This window comes from Hibiscus syriacus, unplaced genomic scaffold (assembly GCF_006381635.1).
Source record: "Hibiscus syriacus cultivar Baekdansim isolate YM2019G1 unplaced genomic scaffold, ASM638163v2 tig00116971_pilon, whole genome shotgun sequence".
Lineage (NCBI taxonomy): Eukaryota > Viridiplantae > Streptophyta > Magnoliopsida > Malvales > Malvaceae > Hibiscus > Hibiscus syriacus.
The window spans coordinates 3,844,803-3,871,945 of NW_024063495.1; the positions used below are offsets into that span (position 1 = coordinate 3,844,803).

At 32.4% G+C, this 27,143-nt stretch overlaps 2 protein-coding genes and 1 long non-coding RNA gene across 4 annotated transcripts; 1 reads left to right on the plus strand and 2 right to left on the minus strand.

The window, feature by feature from the left end:
• The first annotated feature begins 1,325 nt into the window (after window positions 1-1,325).
• Window positions 1,326-5,556, plus strand: LOC120191734 (probable serine incorporator). The gene is made up of 12 exons (XM_039194654.1): window positions 1,326-1,566; window positions 1,750-1,826; window positions 1,926-2,085; window positions 2,276-2,300; window positions 2,420-2,509; window positions 2,600-2,774; window positions 2,919-2,992; window positions 3,338-3,407; window positions 3,479-3,550; window positions 3,728-3,861; window positions 4,043-4,116; window positions 5,486-5,556. The coding sequence occupies exons 1-12, from the start codon at window positions 1,326-1,328 to the stop codon at window positions 5,554-5,556; spliced, it is 1,263 nt and encodes a 420-aa protein (XP_039050585.1).
• A 3,822-nt stretch (window positions 5,557-9,378) lies between these two features.
• Window positions 9,379-18,155, minus strand: LOC120191646. Its single transcript, XR_005522714.1, has 3 exons — window positions 18,144-18,155; window positions 14,727-14,731; window positions 9,379-9,495 (listed from the first exon to the last, which is right to left on the minus strand). It is a non-coding gene; the product is annotated as an uncharacterized LOC120191646 (long non-coding RNA).
• Window positions 9,832-13,501, minus strand: LOC120191645 (probable pectate lyase 1). Of its 2 annotated transcripts, none has more exons than XM_039194552.1 (6): window positions 13,274-13,501; window positions 12,791-12,844; window positions 12,182-12,262; window positions 10,546-11,191; window positions 10,331-10,434; window positions 9,832-10,252 (listed from the first exon to the last, which is right to left on the minus strand). In XM_039194552.1, exons 1-6 carry the CDS (start codon window positions 13,369-13,371, stop codon window positions 9,892-9,894), a joined length of 1,344 nt encoding a protein of 447 aa, XP_039050483.1. In that variant the 5' UTR covers window positions 13,372-13,501; the 3' UTR covers window positions 9,832-9,891. The 2 variants fall into 2 exon arrangements, with proteins under 2 accessions (XP_039050483.1, XP_039050482.1); XM_039194551.1 differs by having other exon boundaries at window positions 10,546-11,188; window positions 12,179-12,262.
• Window positions 18,156-27,143: the final 8,988 nt, after the last annotated feature.

Sequence of the window (27,143 nt, forward strand, 5' to 3'; positions counted from 1 at the left end):
CATCATATTTATAAACAATAATTTTTATATATTGGTAGTTTGATTTTTAGTTTTTTAGTAAAATATATATTATATACACATGCGAATTACCTGTAAAATGTTTATAACGCAACAAAATGTAACATCATCGACTCCCGAATCGACCGCCATCAATGGCACGGAGGAAGACGTCATGAAGCTGCAAAATGAAACACGAACCAGTAACTAAACAATAGTAGTTGAAAAATCAAGGGAAAGCAAGATGGTGACTGGCAGGGGGTGGATCTAACGGCTTAGATTTGTCGCTGGTGACCGGAAAGACTCCGGTAATGAAGGCAAAGACGGAAATTATTCTAACATTCAATGGTAAAATTTGATATTAGTTATTATTATTATTATTATTATTATTAATATGGGTGAATATAAAATATTAACTGTTCAGATATTTTTAATTATTTGATAATTAATAAATTAAAAGAATTTATTTAAGGCTTTTTTTTTTGTTATGAAATATTGTTGGGATTGCTTGATAAGAAAACACGTTTACTGCTATTTCTTTTGCGGGGTAGTTTCCTGAATATTTGTTTGGTTAATTAGAAAATGAAAGAAATTCCAAGCTTCAAGCTGAAGACGATTTGGGTGGTGGTCAGAAAACCAATGTGAAAAAGGGCTAAAAAAGAAGCAACTGCTTTATACTGTTTTTTTTTATTAATCTAAGATAAATACAAGGAATATCTTTTCAGAGATAACTTTCAATCGTTTGACATTAAACATTTATATTCTTGGTGCTCAAATTCGGTACCTCAAAGAATAACAATAATTTTTTTAACTATTGAATTCGTTTGGTTCGTGCAACGGTTTTATACTGTTGGATCGGCAGTAGGCAATGTCCAACTGTTTCTTCTTAACAGTTACTTCAACGTATGCCAGAGGAAGATTCATTGATATTTATGTTCTTCAAGACTGCCAGATAAGAGAATTTACACTCTACAGATCAAGCCCCAAAATCAAAAGGTTTCTAAGCTTTTTCTTTTATTTATTGCATTTATTTATTTTTAATTTCTGAATTATATATTTTCCATGTCCATCAAAGTGAGCTTCTTCTATGTTTCTTGGTCTTCTTTTTATGGCCATACTAAGATGATAATTACATTGAAGATTTTCAAATACTTCCTGCATAGTTTATTTAGACAAGTTTTCGTGCTTGAATTGTGGAAGAAGATACGAATGAATCAGCAGTTTTTCATCACTTGTTGGATAAATGCAGATTCTACTGTTTACCCTTACTGTTCACACGCAATGTACAGTTTAGAAGCAACTGATTACAACAATTTAATTGATTGAAAATGGCAGAGATGAGTGTGTCTATTTCAGCTGTTGAACTTGAATCTACTGTGATACATATAAGTTCAAGCAACTCTCAGCAACTAAAGGTATCGTCAGTGGATCCAAGGAATATCGATTGTTTCGAAGCGATGAACGAGTCACTCCGAGCCAGATACGTTTACGGCATAATCTTCTTCGTCACCAACCTCACTGCGTGGTTCATTCGAGATTATGGCCACAGTGTTTTCCCTCCACTCTATTGTGAGTCTAGTCTTTCCTTTCTCACCTCCCAAAGTTATGGTTCCATTGATTTTGAGCATAGATCCTGTGGTACATTGCTGATGTTGAAGTAATGCTCATCTGAACCTGCTCGGGAGATGGTAAATTACATGTTCTATTTTCTTTTCTTCTGTGTTTTTTGTACGAAAAACGTTCTTTTCACAGATAAAGAAGCTTGCGGAATCGGCGGACACGATTGCTTTCACACATTCGGAGTTCTCCGAGTGAGTTTAGGATGTTTCGTATCTTCCAAGTAACAGTATATGTGTGTGTTGACATATACTTAGATTCATGTTTACTTTCCGGACTTCGAAAATCGTGTTCCTTGACATAAACTTCAGATATTTTTCCATCTCATGTTTCTAACCACATTCACTGCAAGAAAATTATATGAAGCTTGCAGTAAATGGCACTCGGGATGGTGGGGGCTGAAGGTTGTCCTGTTGCTTGTATCCATGGTTGTACCATTCTTCTTCCCTCCAGATTTCATTCACATATACGGTATGTTTGCTTTGAATCCCGAATCTAAGAACTCATACTTTAAGCATGTTAGTATGAATGTGTGCACCATTGCTCTACTTGTACTTTAGGATCATGGGAGGAGCTATCTTTTTTCTTAAAAACTACAGAGAACACCTTTCTCCTTTTGATCATACCCCAAATTAAGGACCTTATTTCCTCTTTCTTGCAGGAGAAGTTGCTCGTGTCGGCGCAGGGTATTCTTTACACTTTCAATAATTAATTGCACAGCTTTTCATTACATGATTTTCATCACCCTCAAATTATAATCTTTTGAGTATGAGATTAAGTATGTTTTGCTGCTCATCTGATATAGGGTTTTTCTCCTTCTGCAACTTATAAGCGTGATCGAGTTTATCAGATGGTGGAATAAGTACTGGTCACCTAATGAGCAAAGTAAACACAGGTATTTTATGGCTTACTCAAAGCTTAAACTTATCAAGTAATTGAATCGAACAAGTATATACTAACGAATTACTATCGTGTTTTCCTTCAGCTGTTGTTCCATTGCATTATTTACCTCGACGGTCTTTTACGGTGTTTCGATATGCGGAATTGTGTCCATGTACTATTTTTATGCCCCGAAACCAGCTTGCCCTCTCAACATATTCTTCATTACATGGACTGCCTTTCTTCTCATAGTGATGATGGCTATGTCCTTGCATTCAAAGGTATAATGATGATGTTCTTTTATTATATAACCCCTTTCGTACTCGCGCTCGTGTCTGATACAAGTATATTCAACGAATAATAACACAATTTCGAAACCCGAAAGCTTCTATTCATCTTAAATGAAGTATGGCTTGTTAATGCAGGTTAATAAAGGTCTCTTATCTTCAGGAATTATGGCTTCTTATGTTGTTTTCCTCTGTTGGTCTGCCATTAGAAGGTATGCAGTGAATTGTGTTGAAGCTCATCCTATATAAGCTTGCTAGCATTTCTTGCTTCAAAGTTAAATGTTGCACATTAATAATGAAAACCGATTTACTGATATGCATACGACCTTACACGGATCAACATACTTACTCGTTAATACGACCTTCGTAGCGCTTTCGTAGTTGGACAGATTTGTGTTTACCTTTAAGATCAAGGGCTGGAAAGGTTGCTGGAAGAAGAGTAATTGCTCAGTATAATATTTTCAGCACATGTACAATTTTTTTTCATGCATCAATATGACAGGCCTGAAGAAATCAACAAAAGAATTGACATTTGGTTTCATCACATGGCTTTCCAGTGAACCGGCCGACGAGAAATGCAACATACAAAAGCCGGATAACGGACGTTTCGATTGGACCACCGTACTCGTAAGAGTTTGCCACCCTTTTTCCCCCAACTTCATGATTATATTTCTCAGAGTTTTGCAATCTTTTTCCAGCGGTTTCTGATTGCAGTAGGTACCATTGTCACGGCAACCTTTTCAACGGGTATTGATTCGAAATCATTCCAGGTAAATTGCTCTTTTTCCAAGTTAATTTCATGATAGGGAGCCATTAAAATGGTGGTATCTCACCTCGAATGGTTACATCGTTGATTGCCTACGATCTTACATTCGAGATGAGTTTCTCCACCTATTGCCGATCGATTCGAATGCTAATGTATTGTTTAATATCATTTTTTTTTTCAGTTTAATAAAAATGAGGTTAAACAAGAGGATGATATACGTTATCACTACGGATTTTTTCACATGATATTCTCTTTGGGGGCCATGTACTTTGCAATGTTATTCATCAGTTGGAACCTGGAAGACTCTTCAAACCAGTAACATTTTACTTCAACCCAATATATATATATATATATATATATATATATATATATGAGTAGGATCCATTTATACAATATAATTTTTTTAATTTTATATTAATTTAATATCGTTAGATAAATAAAAATAAACGATCAAGATTATCTTTTGAATATGTATTGACTTTACGATTACACTCAGGTGGAGCATTGATGTGGGCTGGGCAAGTGCATGTGTTAAAATCATCAACGAGTGGTTGGCAGCTACGATATACAGTAAGTGAAATCATATTATGTGATTCGCATTTCTCTTACTCGGATAAATCAAATTATTATAGATATTGAGATTCAAATCTTAAATATTTATGACATATGTCTAAAGAATATTTATAGATCCATTATTGTTCTTTGATCGTTGTGTAAACAATTTTAGTTCCTAGAGTTCTTCCTTGCTAATAGGGATAAGCCATTTAGGTTAAATTTTGGGTAAATATATAAATGATCCCTGATTATAGAATATTATTTTGTTGAATTCCCGACTATATGATGTTGTTTAGTTGAGTCTCCTGACTATTAAAAATTACAAAATAATCCTCTGATTATAACACATTACTTTGTTGAGTCTCTCAATTATTAAAAGTTACAAAATGATCGCCCAATTATTTATATGTTCCAAACTCGTCATTTTTCATTAAAGAATTGACGACAGTCTAAGTTGGACGTTAATCTGTTGACTTATATATGATAATATCTAATCTTATAATCTCAAGCGACTATCATATCTCAGTGAGCATGTTAACATCTGACTCGGTCGACAGTTAATTTTTTTAATGAAAAAGACAAGTTTGAAACATAATGAATAGTCGAATGATCATTTTGTAACCTTTAATAGTCGATGGACTCAACAAATCAACGCCCTATAATCGGGGACCATATTTTAACTTTTAATAGTCAATGACTCAATAATGTAATATCCTATAGTCGGGGATCATTTGCATACTTTACCCTCAAATTTTGTGGTATAGTAGTATTCGAAGTCCTCCTTAGTTTAAATATATATTAGATCATTGATCTTTTATAGTAAAAACAATTTAGTCCTTCCCAATGTTTCATCTTAATTCTGCCCCTTACTATTAAATCAAGTTCTCATTGGTGAAATAGAATACTATCTTAGTTAAAATCAGAGTGTATGAATACTAGATATCTTAATATTAGGGACGGAGTCATGTGTAACGTGAGAGGGGCCATGCCTCCTAAATATTTTGGTTTAATTGTTTTTTAGACCCTCTTACTTTTAAAACCGGGCAAATTAAGTTTTGTCCTCTCAATTTTGTTGGACTCAATTGTTTTTTAGGTCCTCTTGTTTTGAAATTAGGTGAACTAGATCCCAGCCCCTCGCTTATAGATACAACTTCTTTTTAAGTCCCTCTTAGTTTTGAAACTAGCTGAATTAAGCCTTAATCCACCATTTGTTTGTTTAAATACTTTTTAGATCCCTTTCAGTTTCAAAATTAAACAGATTAGATTTTAATTCCTTTATTTTAAATTGATAACTCAACAATGAGACTCTGGTCATCAATTTTTGGTTTAAATTTATTCGGATTCGATTTAAGTAATGAAATCTATTATGGTTTATTTTATACAGTGTGGAAATTGATTGGCCCCGTTGTGAAGAAACCTAAGGTGGTGAACAATGAGGAGAGCATGCAGGCATGATTTTTGTTCAATTAGAGCTTCAATCTATGTCAAATGCAACCAAGAAATTAAGATAACCCATCATATTCACCAAAGAGACTCCATGCTTGCGCATTAAAACTAGTCTTACGGTTAGAAATTTTAAATTCTCATATAATTTAAATAATTAAATGTATTTTTTACCGATAATCTAATTTTGTATCCCTAAGATTTTGTAATTTAGAACCACTTAAATTTCAAGTAGAAATTCCTAAGTTCGCAACACCTAACACAAAATCAAGCGTTCGTCTCAAAAAATATGTATGCTTAAACTTAAAAAAAATCCTGAAACTATGATTTTTGAGGATGAAATGGTCTTATATGACAGTACTGAAGCGTAAAGAATTTGGTCAAGTGAATAAGAGCCACAATGTATATTAATCACAAACTACTGCTCCAAGCACTAGTTGGTAGATTTGCCAACAACTTTTTTCATTGTGGAATGTGTTGTTCTTGAGGATATGGCATAGTTTAGGTGTCAAAGTGGGATAAAAAAAAGTTTAGGTACTAAAGCCAGAAAATATGTATAATTCAAGGGTTAAATACTGAATTTGGATGATTTTTTTTAAAAAGGCTATTATATCTCATATCTATCTCTGGATATGGATTTCTTACTCAAATATACAAAAAAAATATTATTTATCAAAATAACACACATTGATAATTAATTTTCGAATTAGCATTTTTCCTATCACGTAGGCAAAGACGCTTTCTTTAGATAACATTTTTTTTGCTAATTTTGGTCAGGTTGGACTGAAATGAAAGAAAGAAAAAAAAGACTAGTCAAAACATGAAAAAGTATGTGAATTTTGTCCAAAAGAACAATTGTAATGCGTGTCGAGACATGTAATTACACGAGTAAGAGAACGAGCACAAGTCGAGCAAGACAACGATGGTGCTATGTATTAACCTTTGTTATATTTAAATACTTGAAAACTCATGTAGCTAAACAATATGGGCTAATACACGTGTATCATCGCTGCTCGTTCTAGTTTGTGCTCGTATAATTATGTGTCTTTGACACGTACCACACGCACTTATTCATTTTAGATAAAATTCGTATAATTTTCTTTCATAATTTTTATCTCTATTTTCTTTTTCTTTTATTTCAGTCCAACTTAAAGATATATTGAACATTTATCTTTTTAGCAATTTGCAAAAGATATACATTTTTGTAATTACAGAGCAATAATCATCATGAACATATGAAACAAATTTTCCCTAAATTTAAATCTGATTGATTTTACAACCCTAACTGATCACTAACTTGATTTGTTTTGTTAGAGTTAGATGTGAACCAATTCCAATTACACAAGCAAACGATTTGGTTGGACATTAACTGGAGAAGACAAAGTAAAGGGTTTAAATTGGAAAAACATCAAAGATCAAAATAGAAAAGCTATTTAAAATCTTCAAGTTGATGGAAAGATAAAGGTCCCATCCATTTCCCCTAAATGCAAATCAGTCCACATCCTCCACGTGACTCTGCCTTGTTGGGTCACACCTCGTATATGATGCTTCTTTAGGTTAAAATATGCTTCAGGTCACTATGTTCTGCATTTGATAAGAAAAGGATCACCTTTTTTTAAGAAAAGTTATAAACATATCGTTTAATTTTAAAAAATTACAAACATATCATTAGCCGTTATTTTTTTTGAATATTTTGATATTTTAAATGTAAATCTAAAATAATGTTTTTTAAAATAAATAAATAATTTCTCAATTTTTTTTAAAAAATCAATTAAGTCTTCAAATTCAGATAAAAAATTAATTAAGGGTATGTTTAGTTCTAGAATTTTTTTTTATTTTTAGAAAACAATTTTTATTTCAATTTATTGAAAATTAGAAAATATATTAGGTTAATATAAATGAAAACTTGAATTCAAAAATAAAAATAGTGAAAATATATTTTGTATCTAACTTTCTAAAATAGTAGGTTGCCCCCAACACCAGGTTGAGAGCAGTTTCCGTGGAAGACCTCCGAATTATTAATTGCCCACCATGGGACTTGATTTCACGACCCCAAGGTTAAGAGCCTTGTGCTCTACCAACTGAGCTGGACAGGCAATTCTAAAAAAAAGATGAACAAATAGTTATTAAATAATTAAATTAAAATATAATTATTAAAAAATATCATTACCTAAATTTAATATGTGAGTTATGCAAATATAAAATAATAAAATTGATAACTAATTTAATAACACAAAAATTATTTAGTTCAAAATTAGAATATAATGTTAATGCATATTAGGTTCTAAGGTTGAGAGCAGTTTCGTGGAAGACCTCCGAATTATTAATTGCCCACCATGGGACTTGATTTCACGACCCCAAGGTTAAGAGCCTTGTGCTCTACCAACTGAGCTGGACAGGCAATTCTAAAAAAAGGATGAACAAATAGTTATTAAATATTTAAATTAAAATATAATTATTAAAAAATATCATTACCTAAATTTAATATGTGAGTTATGCAAATATAAAATAATAAAATTGATAACTAATTTAATAACACAAAAATTATTTAGTTCAAAATTAGAATATAATGTTAATGCATATTAAACATCAATTAAATTTAAAAAAAAATACATAAAAAAAATATTATAAACAAGAGCACAAGAAAGTGTCATTAAAATGAAAAAAATGTTTAGTGGTATTTAAGGTCCTCAAACTTTTGTAAAAATATTAGTATAACCCTTAATTTTTTTTCACTAGATGTGATCCTTAAATTGAGAAAAAATCTAACCATTTGACCAATGGAATCAAACGTTAGCCATAATGATCCTAACATGACAGTTCACAAAGCTTACATGGCAATTTATAATGTAGATGCGATAATTCACAATGTTGTTGTGGTAGTACATGATGGACAATGATGTAGTAGATGAGTTTGATGAATTTTTTGACTAAGTTTGATGGCCTAATTGATTTTTTTAAAAATAAGGGTTTAATTAACTTTTTTTTTAAATAAAGAAAAATATTTAAATATAAAATATAAACGATTATTAACATACTTAATTCACTAACTATAAAAATGGTACAAAAAGAAATCTTTAAAAAAAATCAGTTTAAGGAATAACGTTGAATGTAAAAATAATTAGGGGTCTTATTGATTTTTTTTTTACAAAAGTTTGAGGGTTTAGATAATATTAGGTCATAAATTTGTTGTTTGAAGGATTTGAACCCATGTAAATTAAGTTAAAAATCTAGATCTCATGTTATTCTATTTTTCATAAAAAAGTATTGAAAATACCAAAAATATAATTTTTTATTTTCACTTCTATAAATCATTTTATAATTTTACAACTAAACACGTTTTCTTTAACATTTTATATTTTCTAAGAAAACAAAAATGAATATAATTTACATTTTGTAAAACTAAACTATCTCTCTGTTATGTTATCATCCATTATAAATTGCTTTATCACCATCATAACGATCACGTTTGATTCTGTTGATTAAATGACTAAATTATTTGTTCTTTTTAATTTAAGAGCCATAATGTAAAATAAGTTTAGAGATTACATTAATTTTTCTGCAAAAGTTGAAGGTGATGAAATACTATTAAGCCTTTGAATTGTTGCCGGTTTAAAGCGAGCAGGCCTTGGCTTTTATCGTTTGGTAAAAAAAAGACCAAAAAAGGAAAAAGAAAAGAAAAGCTAAGACGAAAGGTCATTATATTAATTTTGTAGGTCATGTGGGGGATCCCCTGTCTGTCGGTGCACCCACACATAAAGAGGGAAACAAAGAATCACTACTAATGCCTTACCAGACCAAACCAACTTAAACACAAAACCCAAAAATAAAGTGAAAAAGAAACATCAAATGCTTATTTTGACTCTAATGTAATCATCATTCATTCATCTGTAACAATAGCCTTTCAATATAACTCGCCACTTTTACATTCTTACCTTTCGCTTTTGTAAGCTACACACAATTGAAGGCTAAAAAAAACCACAATCCTCCTATAATACCCAATGGATGGCTTTTCTAACGGACCATGACGACCTTAACAACTTGGAAGAAAAAGGACAACGCTTCCGCACCTGCTCCTAAAGACACTGACTGCTTTGGGGTTGGTTACTTGGGGGTTGAGTTGAAGCAGGCCGAGGTTGAGAAAATAAAAACAATTTCACAAACAGGGACAGAGACACCCATATACTGACAATGTGTAAAAAATGTACACTTTGACAAATATATGACCAAACTGGAAGGTAGAGATGGTAAAGAGTACAAAAAGCAAAAAGCAAACAATGGAATGGATATGAATCATGGGAAAAGGCTGATTGTCAGCCATTTTAATTGGGTTGGGAGAGAGATGGACTAACACTGCCTGCCTCGGCGGCAGGGAAGAGCACCGGCATTGGAAGTCATGGCCCCAACCATGGAAGAGGACTTGGCTCCCAAGCTCGACGCTCTAGCATAGCTGGCTGAGGCTCCAGCCCCAGACGGAGTGAAGTAAGCACCATTCAGCAACAAGTCTCCTTCTGACCTCCAGTTCCAGCTCTTCCATTGATTTGCAGGTGTCTCCACTCTCTTGGTAACCTCCTTTGCAAATGGGTTGGTTGGAGCTGCATATCTGTTACCCTGGCTGTTGATGGTTGGGTTCGCACTTCCACCAATGGCATACATTTCCCAGTGCGTGTAGTCGTTGTTCACCACATGAAAATATCCATGCCTACACCTGTGCGTTTATATCCAATTTGATTTACTTTCATTCATACCAAAAGGCCTTTAATTGATTGATGGATTATTTGATTACCTTGGCATCCTCTGGATAAGACCCTTTCCGAAATGGTTGTAGGCAATGGTGACTTGCATCTGCTTGTCCCTTGTGTATGAGTCACTGTGGCCTAGCAACATCACCTACATTTAATAACGGATTTAAAAACAGTTAGCTTTACCATTAATGAGGGTGCTGTGAATGGAAGTTGAGCTACAAAAGAAAAGAGAGATATCTGCAGAGCTGATATTTACCTCATTGTGGTGGGTCATGTGGTTGTTGGATATGGTAATGGCAGTTGAGCCCATGACAGCATCAACAAGACCGTCGGCACAATTAGAGAGAGAATTGTGATCAACCCAAATGTGGCTCGAACTGAAAATGGAGATGGCATCGCCGTCAGCCATCGTCCTCCACCCAAAGTGAGATGGTGAGCTTCTCACCATGGCATTGCCAGTAGGCTTACAATCATGAATGTGAAGACCGTGAATAATGACATTGGTAACAAACTGGATGGTGATACATGCCCCATTAGCAATATGTACATTGGCCCCACGACCATCGATCGTCTTAAAACTGTTCACTATCAGCTCCTGTTTCAACCGAATAACCATGTCCCTCTTGAACACAATCCAAAGAGGCTCGTCCTGGATCACAGCATGACGCAAGGTACCGGGTCTGGGGTTAACAGGGTCATCATCATTAGGGTCGGTGACAACATAGAAACGTCCATCACGCCCACCAATTGCATTCCTTCCAAAACCAATGCCACAATCAGCAAGTCTCTTCCGGTTCTTCTGCCAATTTGCATCACAACGCCAGCAATCGTCGATGGGGTTACCGGTTCCACACGTGAAGAACCCCAACTCCCTCCTTTCAGTCACATTGCGAATACTCCTGCCATCATATCAAATGTGCATGTACACATTTAGGCATTCTTAACAGGAACATGCAATAAAAACTCACTACCTGTCATGGTAAAATATTAATTATGATTTATTGTTTTTGGTAAGGATAGGAAATTATTGTCGGTGGGGGTAAACTAACCCCACTTTCCATGAACTAGATCCCAATAGGAAAGGTAGTGCAGAAACAGAAAAAGGGTGCAGAGTAAAATTCTTGTCAACCATTGAGGACAATAAGGTCATTCCAGATCAACTGCTATGGTCTATGGATATATTTTTAGATTGACTTTTGCAACAAACGGGTAAAAGCTGTTATTTTCCTCCAAAATAATATCCCCAAGCACTTGGGCTTTTACATTTATAATATAATTATGAAAAATTAGAAAAACAAACAAAAGATAGTAATTGAAAAGTGGTCAAACAAAAGTGGGTTTGTTTAGCCATGTTGGAATTCTCATGAATAGACAAATGAACGTGCATCTACAGTGAAGTAAGAAAAATGCTTAATTTGGACAATTAATTATAAGCATACAGAAACTTTTGTACCATCAGAAAACGTGTAAAAATAATGGCATCGGATTGGATAGAGAGAGAGTAAGAAAATGAAGGGGGTTAATGTATAACAACAGTATGATATAGATATAGATTATATTATGATCGTGTTACGAATTTTGACTGATGATATAAATTTTAAATCATATTCAATTTTGCTTAATATATTCTAATTCACGTCCTTAGAAAATGTTAATCAAATTAAAAAATAGAATTGTCACTAAAAAAGATAAATTCAACAACTACTAGTCTACTACCATAACAAATTTTACATTTAATGGAAGTTAGATCGAAACAAATATTGATTGGATAGTTATTTGTTATTGGCGATTAAATTCTATTAATTCTACAAATGAGATAACAGATTATCGCATGTTTTATTTGATATTTAAAGGAATAAATAAAGATTAAAAAAATGAGATATACTCACAGGTCAATGATGGATTCGATCTCGGCTGCTACTGCCTCTGGGTCAGGAACCGCATTCTGGTTCAGTGGCTCAACCTCTTCTGACCTGAAGATCACCCAAGCAAAACTCGTCATTAAATTGAAACCCAATAAATAAACAAAAGGTACTCAAATGAATTTCAGACACGTGTAATTCTCTAAAAGCGGGTACGTAAATAGATATAAAGTAGCAGCAAGTACACTGCTCAAGGGGGCAGTGTTCACGAAAACTCCCAAACCCGTTAAGAGAATGGTGGAAAAAGAAACCGCGAACGAACCGGTTATCGAAGTGACGAACATGCACTTTACATTTCGTTTTTCTTTTTCTTGTAAGAGGAGGGTAATTCTGATAAGCTGACAAAAGAAAAAGGGAATGTAGCGACTGAATAAACGGTTGGGATCCAAGGATCTGGATCTCATCAGCTAGGGAGCCGTTTACATATTGTTAGGATGGATAAAATAGTAACCGCTCCCATCATCCAACGGTCCAAACGGGAAACGTAAACGAAAGGACAAAATTCACGGTTGAGATGAGATTATCAGTTTTTCTTTAACAGAAAGCGAAAGCGAGTGTTTGAGTTCTGCAGTGCATTACCTAGCTGCCATTGTTGAGTTCTTCGAGCTCCGCACCTTCTCCGTCTCCACATTGCTGTGAAAATGGATAAACATATTATAAAAAGGTAAAATAACGAAAATGCATAACAAATAGGAAAAAAACCAGCGAGTCATTTTCGGTTTATGCATTAAAAAGGTACAGTGTGATCTCACTTTGTATGTGTTGATGAAGGTTTTGAAGATAAATATAATGGATTCTTTAATTTCTAGTTTCCTTTTAGCGAATGAGATTCATTTTCCGAAAATGTACTCCAAGATCTAGCCGATGAAAACTTAACATAAATTGTATTATTACTCTGTTTCAGTAAACAAAAAAGGAAAAAGAAAGATTTTGGCAAGAGAAGAAGCCCGGCGTCAAAAACAGAGATGTCTCTGTTTCGTTCTTTTGCTAAAATGAAAACAAAATGGAAAATAAGAGAGATCAAATGCTTCAGAATTGAAGTACGAAGAGGGAGAGAGAAACCTGGAAGCGTTGCCGATCTGTACAACGGCCATTGCTCCGATAAGAAGCAAAAACAGAAGAGCTAAAGAAGCGTAAGCCCACTTGTTTGCAACCGCCATTTGCAACTTTCTCTGCTTCTTCGGTAGTCAAAAATTTTCTCACTATACAAACAGAAAATCCGGGTAAGAAAAGAAAAAAAAAAACAGGAAAAGGCTGTGAAGAGAAGAAGAAGAAGAAGAAGGGCGAGTCAGAGTACAAGCTCCAAGGAAACGGAATTTTATAGAGCAACGAGCCAACGAGCGAAAGGCAAAATGCAAAAAGGAATAAACGACGTCGTTGCATAACACAAATTACAAAAGCGATAGCGTTTTCAAGTTAGGTCTTGCATTGCATAAGATTTTACCTAACCGCCGCTAACTGTTTCCCTCTCTCTCTCTCTCTCTCCCTTTCTCAAGTCACGTGCCATTTTACAGCGGTTAAAACGCAAGTTTATATTTTTACTGTTTTTAACCGTGGGTGAAAATTGCCACGTCAGATATTACTCGGCTGTACGGCGGCAGGGGAGAGGGAGCACAATTTCACGGTTTCCTGCTGATTTTCCGGTTTTGAAATAATAGTGATATTTTTAATATAAAATAAATTTATTATTTATAAATATAGAAAAGTGAAATTGAATTACGTGGCGCCAATCACGGCCTTTGAAATCAATTTCTTTATTTATTTTTGTCACATCACTTGGGTGTTGTTAGATACAATAATGAGTTCCTTGTTTGGTCTTTTCTATTTTAAGGAATATTTATGACCTTGTTAGCTTAGCGTTGAAATAGTAACCAGAAATATATTCAAAAAAGTTTAAACTGATTACGTAAAAACCCTAGCATGATACGTGAATTCCCTGTGACCCCTCCATCCGAACGTGTCGCCGATGGCTCTCGATTCCCCTAAAAACTCCGTCGACAAGATGGCAATCTCCCTGACAAGGGTGGATCGAAGGATCCTAATGCCATCGAGGCAAAACTCACTTCCCAATCAAATACTGATGCCCCAAATCCGGTTGCTGAACCCTGGCTGCCTTCTTACAAGGATACCTTGATGCGCGATAACAATGATATCCCGTCGGATGTGGAAGAGATTTTAGAAGAGGACAAAACTGAAATCCTGGAAGGGGATGTCACCCGCACGTTCGTTGACGGTCTGATTTCAGTTGACTTCTCGGATCGTATTCAATCCTTGGTGGCCAGAAGTTTTGAGTAAACGGTGATAATCAAATTGCTAGGGAGACGCATAGGCTATACCACCTTACGAAACAAACTCTATGAATTATGGAAGTCGAAACAAGTTTTTGAACTCATGGATACTGAGAATGATTATTTTCTGGTTACCGTCAGCACTCATGTCAACTTCCTTCAAGTGCTTGTGGATGGTTCTTGGACACTTTGACGATTAAACCATGGAGACCCGAGTTCTCTACGACACAACCTTTCCCAAGAAAAATCATAACTTGGATCCGCCTACCTGACCTTCTAGTAACTCTAAATAAAAAGAACATCATCACGAAAATTGGCGAAAGCAATGGATCAATAATCAAACTTGATTCCCAGATAGTAGTCACCGAGGAAAATTTGCGTGCATGGAGATAAGCATTGATCTCAAAAAGCCTCTAGTCTCTAAGCTGATTATTAGTGGGAGAGTTTAAATTGTGGAATACGAATCACTTCCTATAGTGTAACTTAGACACTCTCCCCGAGGAAAATTTGCGTGCATGGAGAGTTTTTTTATTTATTAAACCTTTACACTATTATGTTAATGTTATACATATGAGAGGTTCAGGTTTGAAAATTTTGAGATTTCATGTATTTAATAACTATAAATTTCATCATATATAAAAATATGTATTCGATCTACATTTTAACTTTTATGTGTTCGTCATTTCTAGACTTATTGATAATTAGGTTTGGATATATTATTGTCATTGGTTCAATTATGTATATTATGATTTATTCGAAATATAATTATTTAGATTGTTATATTATAACTATATTTATTAGTAAGCACATTCGGTCGGTTGATCAAGTTATCCTTATTCTCTTGTATTCTCTTTTTTCACGAGTTTTAAATTCACTAGGAACCTTCTTTTTTTTCTTTTCTTAGAGTCTCTAGTCCCATCTCCATTAAATTTGGAATTTACTAAAAAAATACTATAATTATATTTATAGTTTTTTTATAAGGAGAATATTTATAACTTTTTGTCAAGGAGAAGGGAGAGTTTATTCGAGATTGAAAATGATATCTAATATAAATCAAAATTTAAAATAATATTCGAAATCTTATATTTTTACTGTACTTTGGATAGTGGTCATAAGAAATTAATGTTGTTATGGTGCATGAGAAAATTATGTAGTACAAAGCGTAGAGGGAAACTTCCGTCGAGGTAACAATTACAAGAGTCCAATTTGTTGGTCAGGTCACTCATGTGATTCCTAGATTTTTGTCATAAAATTTAGGGTAAATTCTATGTTTAGTATTTAAATTATTACATTTATTCTTTTTTAGTATCTAAACTTTTAATTTTAAAAAAATCATATTTGTTTATATTTCAATTTGATACTCCGCTGTTAAAAAGTTAACGGCACCAGTGGCGTGGAATATTGAAAAAGGGGAAATAATTCTACGCTATCGTTGTCTCTACATTTTTTACTAAACATTAGTTATGATTCTGGAAAAGAAAAGTTTAAATACTAAAACGAAACAAAAATGATAAATATTAAACGTGTAATATACCCTAAAATTTATTAAGACCAGTCATATAAAAATTGCAGCAGAAATGTTTAGTTATAATTAAATAAACAAATAATTACATTTAAAGAGGAAAAAAGCTTTATCCATGATGCCAAAAAATTGCATCATTCAAATAAAGGAAATCACTGTACTTAATCTTCACATGCCATTTCTTCTAATTCTACGATTCTTTATATAATCGGTATTGAGTTTTAATTAAGTTAATATGATAGTCCTAATAACCTGGAATTTATAGATTTGGATATGTTTAAACATATAAATTTTTGAAAATGATGAAGTAGATTTTTTTTTCTTTGATTAGTTTGGGGTGATTACAAGATAATGTATGTTCATAATTTGTCTTAGTCATTGACAACACACGCTGCTCGAATCTAAGACCTCTAAGAATAATAACTCTCTTTTTAACCACTAAAGTCCCTTGATGAATTCAATTGATGAAGTAAATTAATAATTAATTATGAGATAATATCACATTTAATATTTATTAATAAAACGTCTAATGTAGTATTTGTATTTTATGGTACATATACTTCTAAAATGTTGAATAAGATGTCAACGATATGCAGAGTCGGTGGTTAAAAGTTATCAGTTAACACCCATAGATATATCGAAGGCGGATAGGGGCAGTCGTCCCCTGAAAATTTAGATTTTTTATGTATTTTCTATTAAAGATCTATTTTCATCCCTTTAAATTTTATAAATTCGTTTCCTTCTAAAATTTTAGAGGCTCGCATCCCCTAACATAAAATTTTGTGCTCGTACCTCTTGACATCTCCCCTCTCCCATAGGTTGTGGGTTCAATACCCATTAGGAGCAAAATTCTCCTTCTCCCTTCCTAAATAGGAATTGCTCAAAAAAAATATTCAATATGATATCTATATGCTGTCAAAATGTCTTATATAACACATGAACTATCATTTCGTGTATTATTATGATACTAAATCAATTGATGAAAATTCACAAATATTGTAATAATACACGAAATGATAATTCAAGTAACAAATTATATATATGTATCACATTAGATTTTTTTTTCAAAATACAAATATAAAAATAGACATTTAAAAAATATAAATATCACTTTATATATTTTGTCATAATACATATATCATTCCGAACATTTTAAAAATATAGATACTAAATTAAATATTTATCAAAGTATATGTATCGAATATATTATTAACCCGTTAATTATTAATTATTTTATAATTAATAAGTATTGATTCGTAGCAGAAATCCAGATCAAGAAATCTCACTGCCCCAATACTATTGCTGAAATAAGTCAAATAATTAATACTTAATGAATCATATTTTAATATGATTTGATTTTCCTTTAATATTGATCAAAGCCAAAACTAGTTCAAACGGCCAGTACTGGACTAACTAATTTTAATTATGTAACCAAATATTATTTAATAAATATGATGAAGTATACAAATGGTCTCTCGATTATGAGATGATGTTTTGTTGAGTCTCCTGACTGTTAAAAGTTATAAAATAGTTTCCGATTATAGGGCATTGCTTTGTTGAGTCTACCAACTATTAAAAGTTACAAAATGGTTACCCAACTATTCATATGTTTCAAACTCGTTCTTTTCTGTCAAAAAGTTGATGGCAGTCTGAGTTGGAAGTTAACATGCTTACTAGAATATGATAAAATCTTATATCATAATCTCAAATGATTATCATATTTTAATCAACATGTTAACGTTCAACTTATACTACAATCAATTTTTAACGAAAAAAATAAGTTTGAAACATATTAATAGTTGAATGATCAGTTTGTAACATTTAATAGTCGGAGACTCAATAAAGCATTATACTATAGTTGAAGGACAATTTGTCTATTTTACCCTAATAAATAAGGGTTCTACTAATCATTGCCTATATCAATTAATTTTTTTATAATTATAATTCTTTAATTTTATTAGTTACAAAATTAAAAGAATTTAAAGAGTGATTCTAATTATTATAAGATAATATCTGTTCAAAATCCTTTTTATTCATTAGCAACACACACTTATAAACGTAACTATTTATACCTAAGACTTCAAAAGAAAACAATCACGTATAATAAAATTTAAAATATGACACCCAAAATCATTTTATACAAATGGATCTATTGGTTCGCTTTATCATGATTTTGTTGGTAAACATTAAGAATGAATAATAATTTTAACTTCCAAAGTCAAACCCAACAACAATAACTAACCCATGGGAGATTGGTTGTCTTGGTCCACATTATCAAAGGTCCAAATGATTGCAATTTAATCATGGTGATTGATCAAGTGTTTTCACCTTTTTACGGCAAAGAAAAAGGCAAAAAGTGCGAATAGAAGAAGAAGGGTGGGGGTGGAGGGTTCACAAAGCATGGGAGGTGCCATGATGGGTGCCCTTTGGTTGTTGCATTCCAACATAACGTCACATTGTTTAATTAAGTACGGTCCATGTCAATGAGATTTTAACACAATCAACAAAGGTTAAGATTTCAAGTTCTTGAGTATTAAAATTTTTAGAATTATTTTTGATTTAACCATATATGCTTATGTTTTGTATTAATTAGTTTATTTGTTGTGATTAAAGATAAGCACATACACCTTGTAGATGTCGCTACTCAAATCTAGAACTTTTAAAGAAATCAACATTTTTTTTATGCTTGAGCTTACTTAACAAGTTCATGTAGGTGCAATATTTAAGAAATAATCTCACCTATTATTAGAGGAATTTTTAAAATTTACTGATGTTGATATAATTTATTTTAAAAAAAATAAGAAACATATTATTAATTTAATTTATTTGTGAAATTGAAAAATAGTTTATAAAAGCAATCTAGATTTTATAGTCTAAGGTTTGTTAACCAAATATCTACCCTACCCTGCCTTTCGGGTCAAGCTTCGTTACCTTTATTTTATTTATTTATTTCTGATTTATTTTTTCAATAATTTAACTTTTAACTTTAACCAAAGCGAATAAGGGCAGGATTTGACTGACATCCCACAAACTGCTGCATAATGGAAGGATCGAATTTTCTCTAAAGTGGATTTTGAACAAAACTCCCTCCCCGCCGATTTATATTTAATTTATTTATGATAAAATTACATAAATAATATTTCGATTATATAGTGCTGATTTATTGAGTCCCTCCACTATTAAAAGATACAAAATGATTTTTTAATTATAGGGTGTTGTTTTGTTGAGTCTTTCAACTATTAAAAATTACAAAATGGTCACTTGACTATTAATATATTCTAAACTTTTTCTTTTCCGTCAAAAAATTGACGATCGTTTAAGTTAGAAGTTAACATGTTGACTGAAATATGATAAAGTATGATCATAGGATCGTTTAAATTGTATAGTTGTTTGAGATTATGGGATCACATGTTATCACATCCTGATTAATAAGTTAACATCCAACTCAGACGATTGTTAATTTTTTAACAAAAAAATACTAGTTTGAAACAAATGAATAGTCGAATGATCATTTTGTAACTTTTAATAGTTGATGGACTCAACAAAGCAACATTCTATAGTCAAGAGATTATTTTGTAACTTTTAATAGTCGATGGACTCAACAAAACAATATTATATAATCGGAGGACCATTTATATACTTTGCCCATTTATTTATTAGCCTAGGGTAAATACAAAATATTATTTGTTCGAAAGTTTCTTAACCTTTTGACAATGAACATTCATATACCCTTACAGACGTATTGTTCGAACCCAAAATCTCAAAGATTAACAATAATACCTTAACTACTGAGATTGTTTGATTTGTATAAATATTTTAATTTATTTAAGTTTTTTAGGAATATCTATAAAAATAATTTTAAAATTTTACCAATGTTAAAATGTACATAACAAAAGGTTTAATGGTTCTACAAACGCTCAAACTTTAAAGAAATAATTGATTTTTTTAGGGTAATCTATGTCAAATACCACTCACCTTTAGGCGCTGACTCGAAAATGTCACTAACGTTTCAATTTTGCCAATTTAAGCACTGACGTTTATGTTTTTACTCCAATTAAGCCACTCCGTCGTTAATCCGTTAACGGGATGATGACATGGCATGGACGGGCCGTGACGGTGATGACGTGCATGCCTTACCAAAACGACGTCGTTTCAACACAATTATTTTGATGCTCAATAAAGACAAAACTACGTCGTTTTGCTTAAAAAATTATTAAAATAATATGCAACTCATGGGATTCAAACCCCAAACCCTTGGATATTAATTATAATATTTAACCATTGAGCTACCTTATATTTCTTTGTTGGGTTTTCTATAAAAGTTTTTAACGATGCTTGAAAAAAACTGATGATATTGCACCGTATAAGATGTTGTGACTGAGATCTAGAACTTGTAAGAACCTAATATTGTGACTATTGTCGATGTTGTCTAGGATATTGTTCCTCATCGAGAGCTCGACGAGAGATACTGGAAACGTTGATGGGACTTGGCCGGATACGTTGTTATCGCCAGCGTCGAGAAAGTAAAGCTTTCTGAGTGAACCCAGATCAGGAAACTCACCGGAAATGTAGTTTCGTTGAATTTCGAGTCGTTTCAAGCGTGTTAGGTTGTTAAAGCTTAGAGGAATTGGTCCATGGAGATGGTTGTTGTCAAGGTATAGAGGTGAGGGAGTGAGCCAAGAACGGCGGGTATTTCAACGGTGACTGAGTTTCCGGAGAGACCTAGTCGACCCAAGCGTGTTAAATGTGCAGGAATAGGTGGGCAGTTTCTATCAGAAGGTGGAAGATGCAAAAAACTCATTTGGTTAAATGTGCAATGGATGCTTCCTATGGTGATATGGTTAGTGAATCGGGTGGTAATATTCATTACAAGGGCTGTGGAGCTTTCTATTTTGGGGGTGGGTAGGTGGGGGATATTATTGTTTTGATTAGCTTTGAATATGTATTCGTGCTATTTTAAGGTGTTTTTGTTGCAAGTTGAAGCAATTAGAAAAATCTTCTGGCTTTATTAATTTTTGCCTTGAAGAGATGTTGCACATTTGTAAAGTTTAAACTAACAACTGTGTTGCATTGATGTACATTTTGTTGTTTATTTGGACTTATTATTGAAGGCAAATGGTCTTTGTAAGCATATGATCTTCAATTAGTCACTGATATCTGATTTTGGATTCAAGATTGAAAGTTCTTTGTAATTTGGAAATACCATATGCTCAGCTTCAGCATTGCGTATATTCATTGGGCATGGAGCTAGTTTAACCTTGATATTTTTGGTTTCTTAATGAGTTTGGATGCACTTGTGATGTGCATTTACCAGGAGCCTATAAATTGGAGAACGAGTCAGGAACTTGAAGCAAACCAGAGACGAGTGTATCACACCTGAGGTCGCAAGTGAAGTGGTCAGTGAAGATGTTGTCGCATGGGTCAATGGAGAAATCCCAAGAGCTCAATCAAGATCCGGAGCAATGGAATGAGGGTCCATACCATTTTTCACATCTTTGAGAACTTGTACATCTGCTAGGTGTGTTCTTGAATTTACTAAAAGCAACAACTTTGAGATATGGTGATGAAACAAGAGAATGAAGATGGATATAAAGGGTACTAGATATCGATGCCAGGGGTTAAGCAATAATTTTATTTGGGGTTCAAACATTGTTAACTGGAGTTTTAAAATTTTAAAACTTTTATAGAAAACCAATAAAGAAATATAAGGTAGCTTGATGGTTAAGTATTATGTTTAATATCCAGGGGTTTGGGGTTCAAAGCCCATAAGTTGCATATTATTTTAATGTTTTTAAGCAAAACGACGTCGTTTTGGTAAGTCATCCACGTCCTCATCGTCACGGCCCGTCCATGTCATGTCATCGTCCTTTTAACAGATTAACGACGGAGTGGCTTATATTATGTATCGTACGACACGTTCCAATGAGTTAGGGTAACGCGCAATACAACTAGAAAGTGTCACATTATTGAACCAATAAACGAGTAACACATTTTATATATATTAAAAAGCAACTAAAAATATTTCTTTTACATGGATTTTATATGTCATTTTTGAAAAAAAATGTTTTCATCATTCATATATTACAGAAAATCCACGTTGAATTTTTTTTTAAATTTTTTTTAAGTCATATGCTACATGTTATCAATTTATTAATTTGTGGGTCTACAAATTCGTTTATAATAATAATGGATGATATGTAAGGCAATCAAATAATTGAAATTGGTGATAAAAAATTTTAAAATGTCGTAAGGTATGGTTAAGATGGCACGTGGATAATCTTTTTGAAGTGTCACATTATTAGGCGAATATATAATTGAGTGGTTAAATTGATAAAAACAAATCTAAAAATACCACATTGTTAGATGAAATACAATTGAATGGCCAACTAACTATTCGACCCATGTTTAACTTACCATTAAATGCACCTTTTTATTAGGAAAAAGAAGAAGAGAAAATTATATGTGATTTTACAAAAGAGCAAAATGATGAGGGTTGAAATGAATCACTCAATTTAAGTGGAACATAAGACTTTTAGTCAAATACTTTTATTCATAGTTTTTAGTTCTGTGACCAAAAATAAAGCGTGAGAATAGGTGGGTAACTAAATACGCAGTTTACCCTAATTTTTTTCTTCATGTTATCCAATTAAACCTATCTTGTATATGAAAAAGAAAATGGAGTAAGTGCCAACTTTAGTGATTTTAGGCAAAATTGATGGGGGTAACACTAGGCAATCCAAAATGTTAGATTCTCACAACTGTCTAGGGAAAGAGTTTGTCCTCCAATCTCAGTTGGTTAAGCTTTTTAGGGTTCCATGCACCTTATCATCACCAACTAGATAAAAAGCACATCACTTCACAAAATTAAAGCAAATGGATTGAACCCCAAAGGGGAAAAAGGTCATTTAAGCTATGTATTAATTCCAATAGGTACATATGCTTGATAAACTATGAACATGGAAGCCATGGCTTGGCCCCTAATGTTCCCACCCATATGCATTTGCCCACATGACTCATCAATTTAGTCTACACATACACAGAGATAGATTGAGAGATGTTGGGTGCAATCGACACCCTGAAAATTTCAAATCCCCATATAGAGTAGGATAACACTATTTGATTCTTCTTTATTGGTATTTGGTAGGTTCATGTAGATCAGGATATCATTTCATTTCATCTCTAAATTCAGAGCAATAAAATTGAATTTGGACAGTGACTTAGACCAGCATGTGTGGCTCCAGTGTTGGTGGAACCATGGGGTACCACTACTCATCACATACCCTGAAAATTTCAAATCCCCATATAGAGTAGGATAACACTATTTGATTCTTCTTTATTGGTATTTGGTAGGTTCATGTAGATCAGGATATCATTTCATTTCATCCTCTAAATTCAGAGCAAATAAAATTGAATTTGGACAGTGACTTAGACCAAGCATGTGTGGCTCCATGTGCTTGGTGGAACCATGGGGTACCCACTACTCATCACATCATCACTCAATTGGAAAAGTTCCATATTAGTTTGTAGGTTTAAAATCTCTTTTCGGCCAATGTACATTCTTAAATTATTAGTTTGGTACGTTTTCAATTTTTCTATGAGCTTGGTCACTATACTATTATTCTGTGTATTTCTTTATTCAATGATATGATACCATTGCCATAAAAAAATAAAAACATTAAACATTATAAAAAATTAAAAATAAAAAAAATCAAATAAAATTATACAAAATGAAAAAAAGAAGATAAATTTCAAATATCTTTATGAACTTTTGTTGAATGTGTTATGTTATATATGGATTTTGATTTTGTATAATTGTATATATGAAAGTTTAATTTGGTTCAATTTTTTTTTTAAATATTATCTCAATTATCAACATAGGCCATATCAAATATCTATATAAATTTCAAATCTCAAATCGTCCATATCATCATTTTACAACATATGAAAAATAAAAATAATTATATTAATCTAATATTTACACTTATTTTTTGAAATACTTTCAGTTGAACTATGTTTAACGATCGGATCTCTAATTTTCTTATTTTTTTTCAATTCATCCTGCATTTTAAGTTCATTTTATCGAACTTAAATCACATACTTTTAAACTATCATAGAATACCTATGTATCTTTAATTTCTCTTTTTGATAACAAAATTTTCTATTTTTTTTTAATTTAGTCCATCAACTTTGCACGATTTTCTGATTTATTCAATTCATCTTTCATTTTAAGTCCATTTTGACCAAATTTAAAATACCTCTACCACTATAGAACACCTATGTAACTTTAATTACTACTTTTAACTACAAATTTACTTTTTTCAATTTAGTTCCTTAACTTTTTATTTTATTCAATTTGGTATTCTGACTGTAATTTTTTGCATTTTCTTTCTTCTCGTCAATTCTTTGACTCCTTTATGCTCCCACCAATATTTTATCTTCCAAATAACTTATTTGAAAAATAATATTATAAATATATTTTATAATTTTAGATTTTATTGATTTATTAAATAACATTATAATGTGAAAAATAATGTGAAAAAATATGTATGCATATCTTATATGGTTAGATAAAATTGATAAATTAGAACAAATCTATATCATAATATTATAAATAATTACAATTAAATTTATATAGAAATTCGAACAACTCGAGTAAAAAAATTTCAAATTATGTTTGTGTCATAAAATACAACTCAACTTGATTAACTTTATTTTTTTTATTTGACTTGACTCAACTCAATTCGATCAAATGCTCACCCCTACTTCTAATATAAAATTCTTTTGAAATTTAAAAACAAGCTCCATGGGTTATTTGACTTGGTGGGTTGTATGGTCCAAATCCATCAGCCCAGACTTCATAGTCTGCAAATAAAATGTGTGTGTATATAAATGTGAATAGTAGTATATTTAATTCTTATATTGATAATAATAAAAAAAAAATTTGAATATATTAAGTGACCTCGATGATTTAAGGGATTACAATTTTTCTCTGAGGCATTTTGTTGAGCAGATGCATTGATATATATACGTTATCAATAATTAAAAAAATTATGAACAAATACCGAATTATAATAACTCATGCTATTAAAAAGGAAAACCTTGTATAGGTCCACAAAGGAACTCCTCACATGGCTGCATGTGCACTCAAAAAGAGACTATTGCATGTAGTTGATTCCAAATGGTATTTGTTGGACTGCCCTTTTCTAATTAAAAACAACTTTTTTAATTTTGATTTTTGAAAGTGAAGTTTCAAATATAAGTATCTATACAATCTAAAATTATAATTATAATTATAATATTATATATTTTACTATTAATGCTCATAATATATATATATATATATATTAACCAAACATGTAATATAATGACAAATTATTTCAAAAAAAAAATTATTTTCCAATCTTCATAAATAAGTCTATCGATTATATAAAAAACATAATTTTATATGATGGATTTTTATTAAATACGTTGAACGATTAATAACTCAATTCTTACAGGTTTGAACTCGCCGATTTTTATTGCAGGCTATCATAGTTGTCAAAACAATATCAAAATAATCGGTTGAATCAGAAATAAATGATTTGATCTTTTAAATTAAAAATTGAGTGAAATGTTAGAAAATAAAAGACCGAAACAAAATGAAAACCAACAGTTCAATTGATTTTGAATTTTTTATAATTTATTTTTTTCATTTATTTAATAATTATTATTAAAACAGAGGTTCAACATAAAGTATGGCAGACTCCATTGTCATTCTGAATTTTATAACATTATTTGGTATAGCATGTCAGCCTGAATAGTTATAAGGATGGGCATGACTAGGGTTAGGTCGGTTTTCGATCAACCCAACTCCATCCGAAAATTATACACCGTTCATTTAATTTGACTTGATATGAAAATTCACACTTCATTTTTGAGTCAAAATTCAAACCCGACTAGATTCAAAATAATATATTTGTAGTCACACATTTTCGTCCGATATCACATAACATTTCGTGACGTATTTATAATATATGATACGGTTATGTTATATGGTGTATACGTTTGGTACATTTAAAATATCACTTACATTATAATGTGCATACATTAAATATATGTATAATATAAAGTATCATACATATATATACATTACATTATTAATAATGTTTGCTTTCTTTTAGGCTTGAATATTTGGCCCAAAATTATTACACAGCTGTTGGCCCAGCAACTCATAGCCAAGACCCAAACCCAACGCGCATTCCAGTGGAGCAGCCCGAATCCAAGCAGCAACCCGCGACCCGCTGGAGCACCTGAACCGGATCCAGTGGAGCTTCAACCTGAATCGGTAGAATTAGGGTTCCCAACTCTAATCTTTTCTCACCCTCGACGCCGCAAGTTACTCCCAAGGACTCCTCATGCTCCACTCCTCCCCACCGCCGGCCGTTTCGTTCGGGATAACAAACAACAAACGTTTGTTAGTATGAAGCTAAGAATAACAACCAAACGAGTATTTTACTCGGAAACAAATTCACAAAAAATAGAGCTTCTTTTTTCATTATAAATATTGGATGTAATCAACACCATTTCGCAAACAAAAGACGCACATAAAAATCACGGCGAAAGCAAGAATACTCGAAGCATTTTTGTAAAATTTCGAAAGCAATAAAGGTAAAGATCTCACATTTTTCGATTTGAGGCTTGCATGTTGGTGTAGTGTTCGTTTTCTCGCTATTTTGGTTCGAATAAAACCCCAAAAGGGTTCTTTGTCGAGGATCGGGGAAGGCTTATTCCTTCGAAAGATCTACAGATCTAGCCCTCCAGAGGCAACTTTTTGAAAAACGATGTCATTTTTAAAAGATTGAGAAAAAAGTTTTGAAAAACAAAAAAAAATCGATTTTACCGCTGATGACCGGCGGCCGGCGAGGCGGCGGGCCATCGGTTTCTGAAAAACACGGTGGTCGTTCTTCATGTTCTTAAAGAACATAAGAACAAATGAGAGAAAATGGATTTGGGGGTGCTCGGTTTGAAAGGAATAAGAAATGAGAGTTTTAATTTTTTTTGGCTTTTATAGTTAAGCCCGTGCTCGATCCGCGTGTGACTTGATCCACTTTGTAGGGTTCACGTGTTTTCTAAAATTAATGGG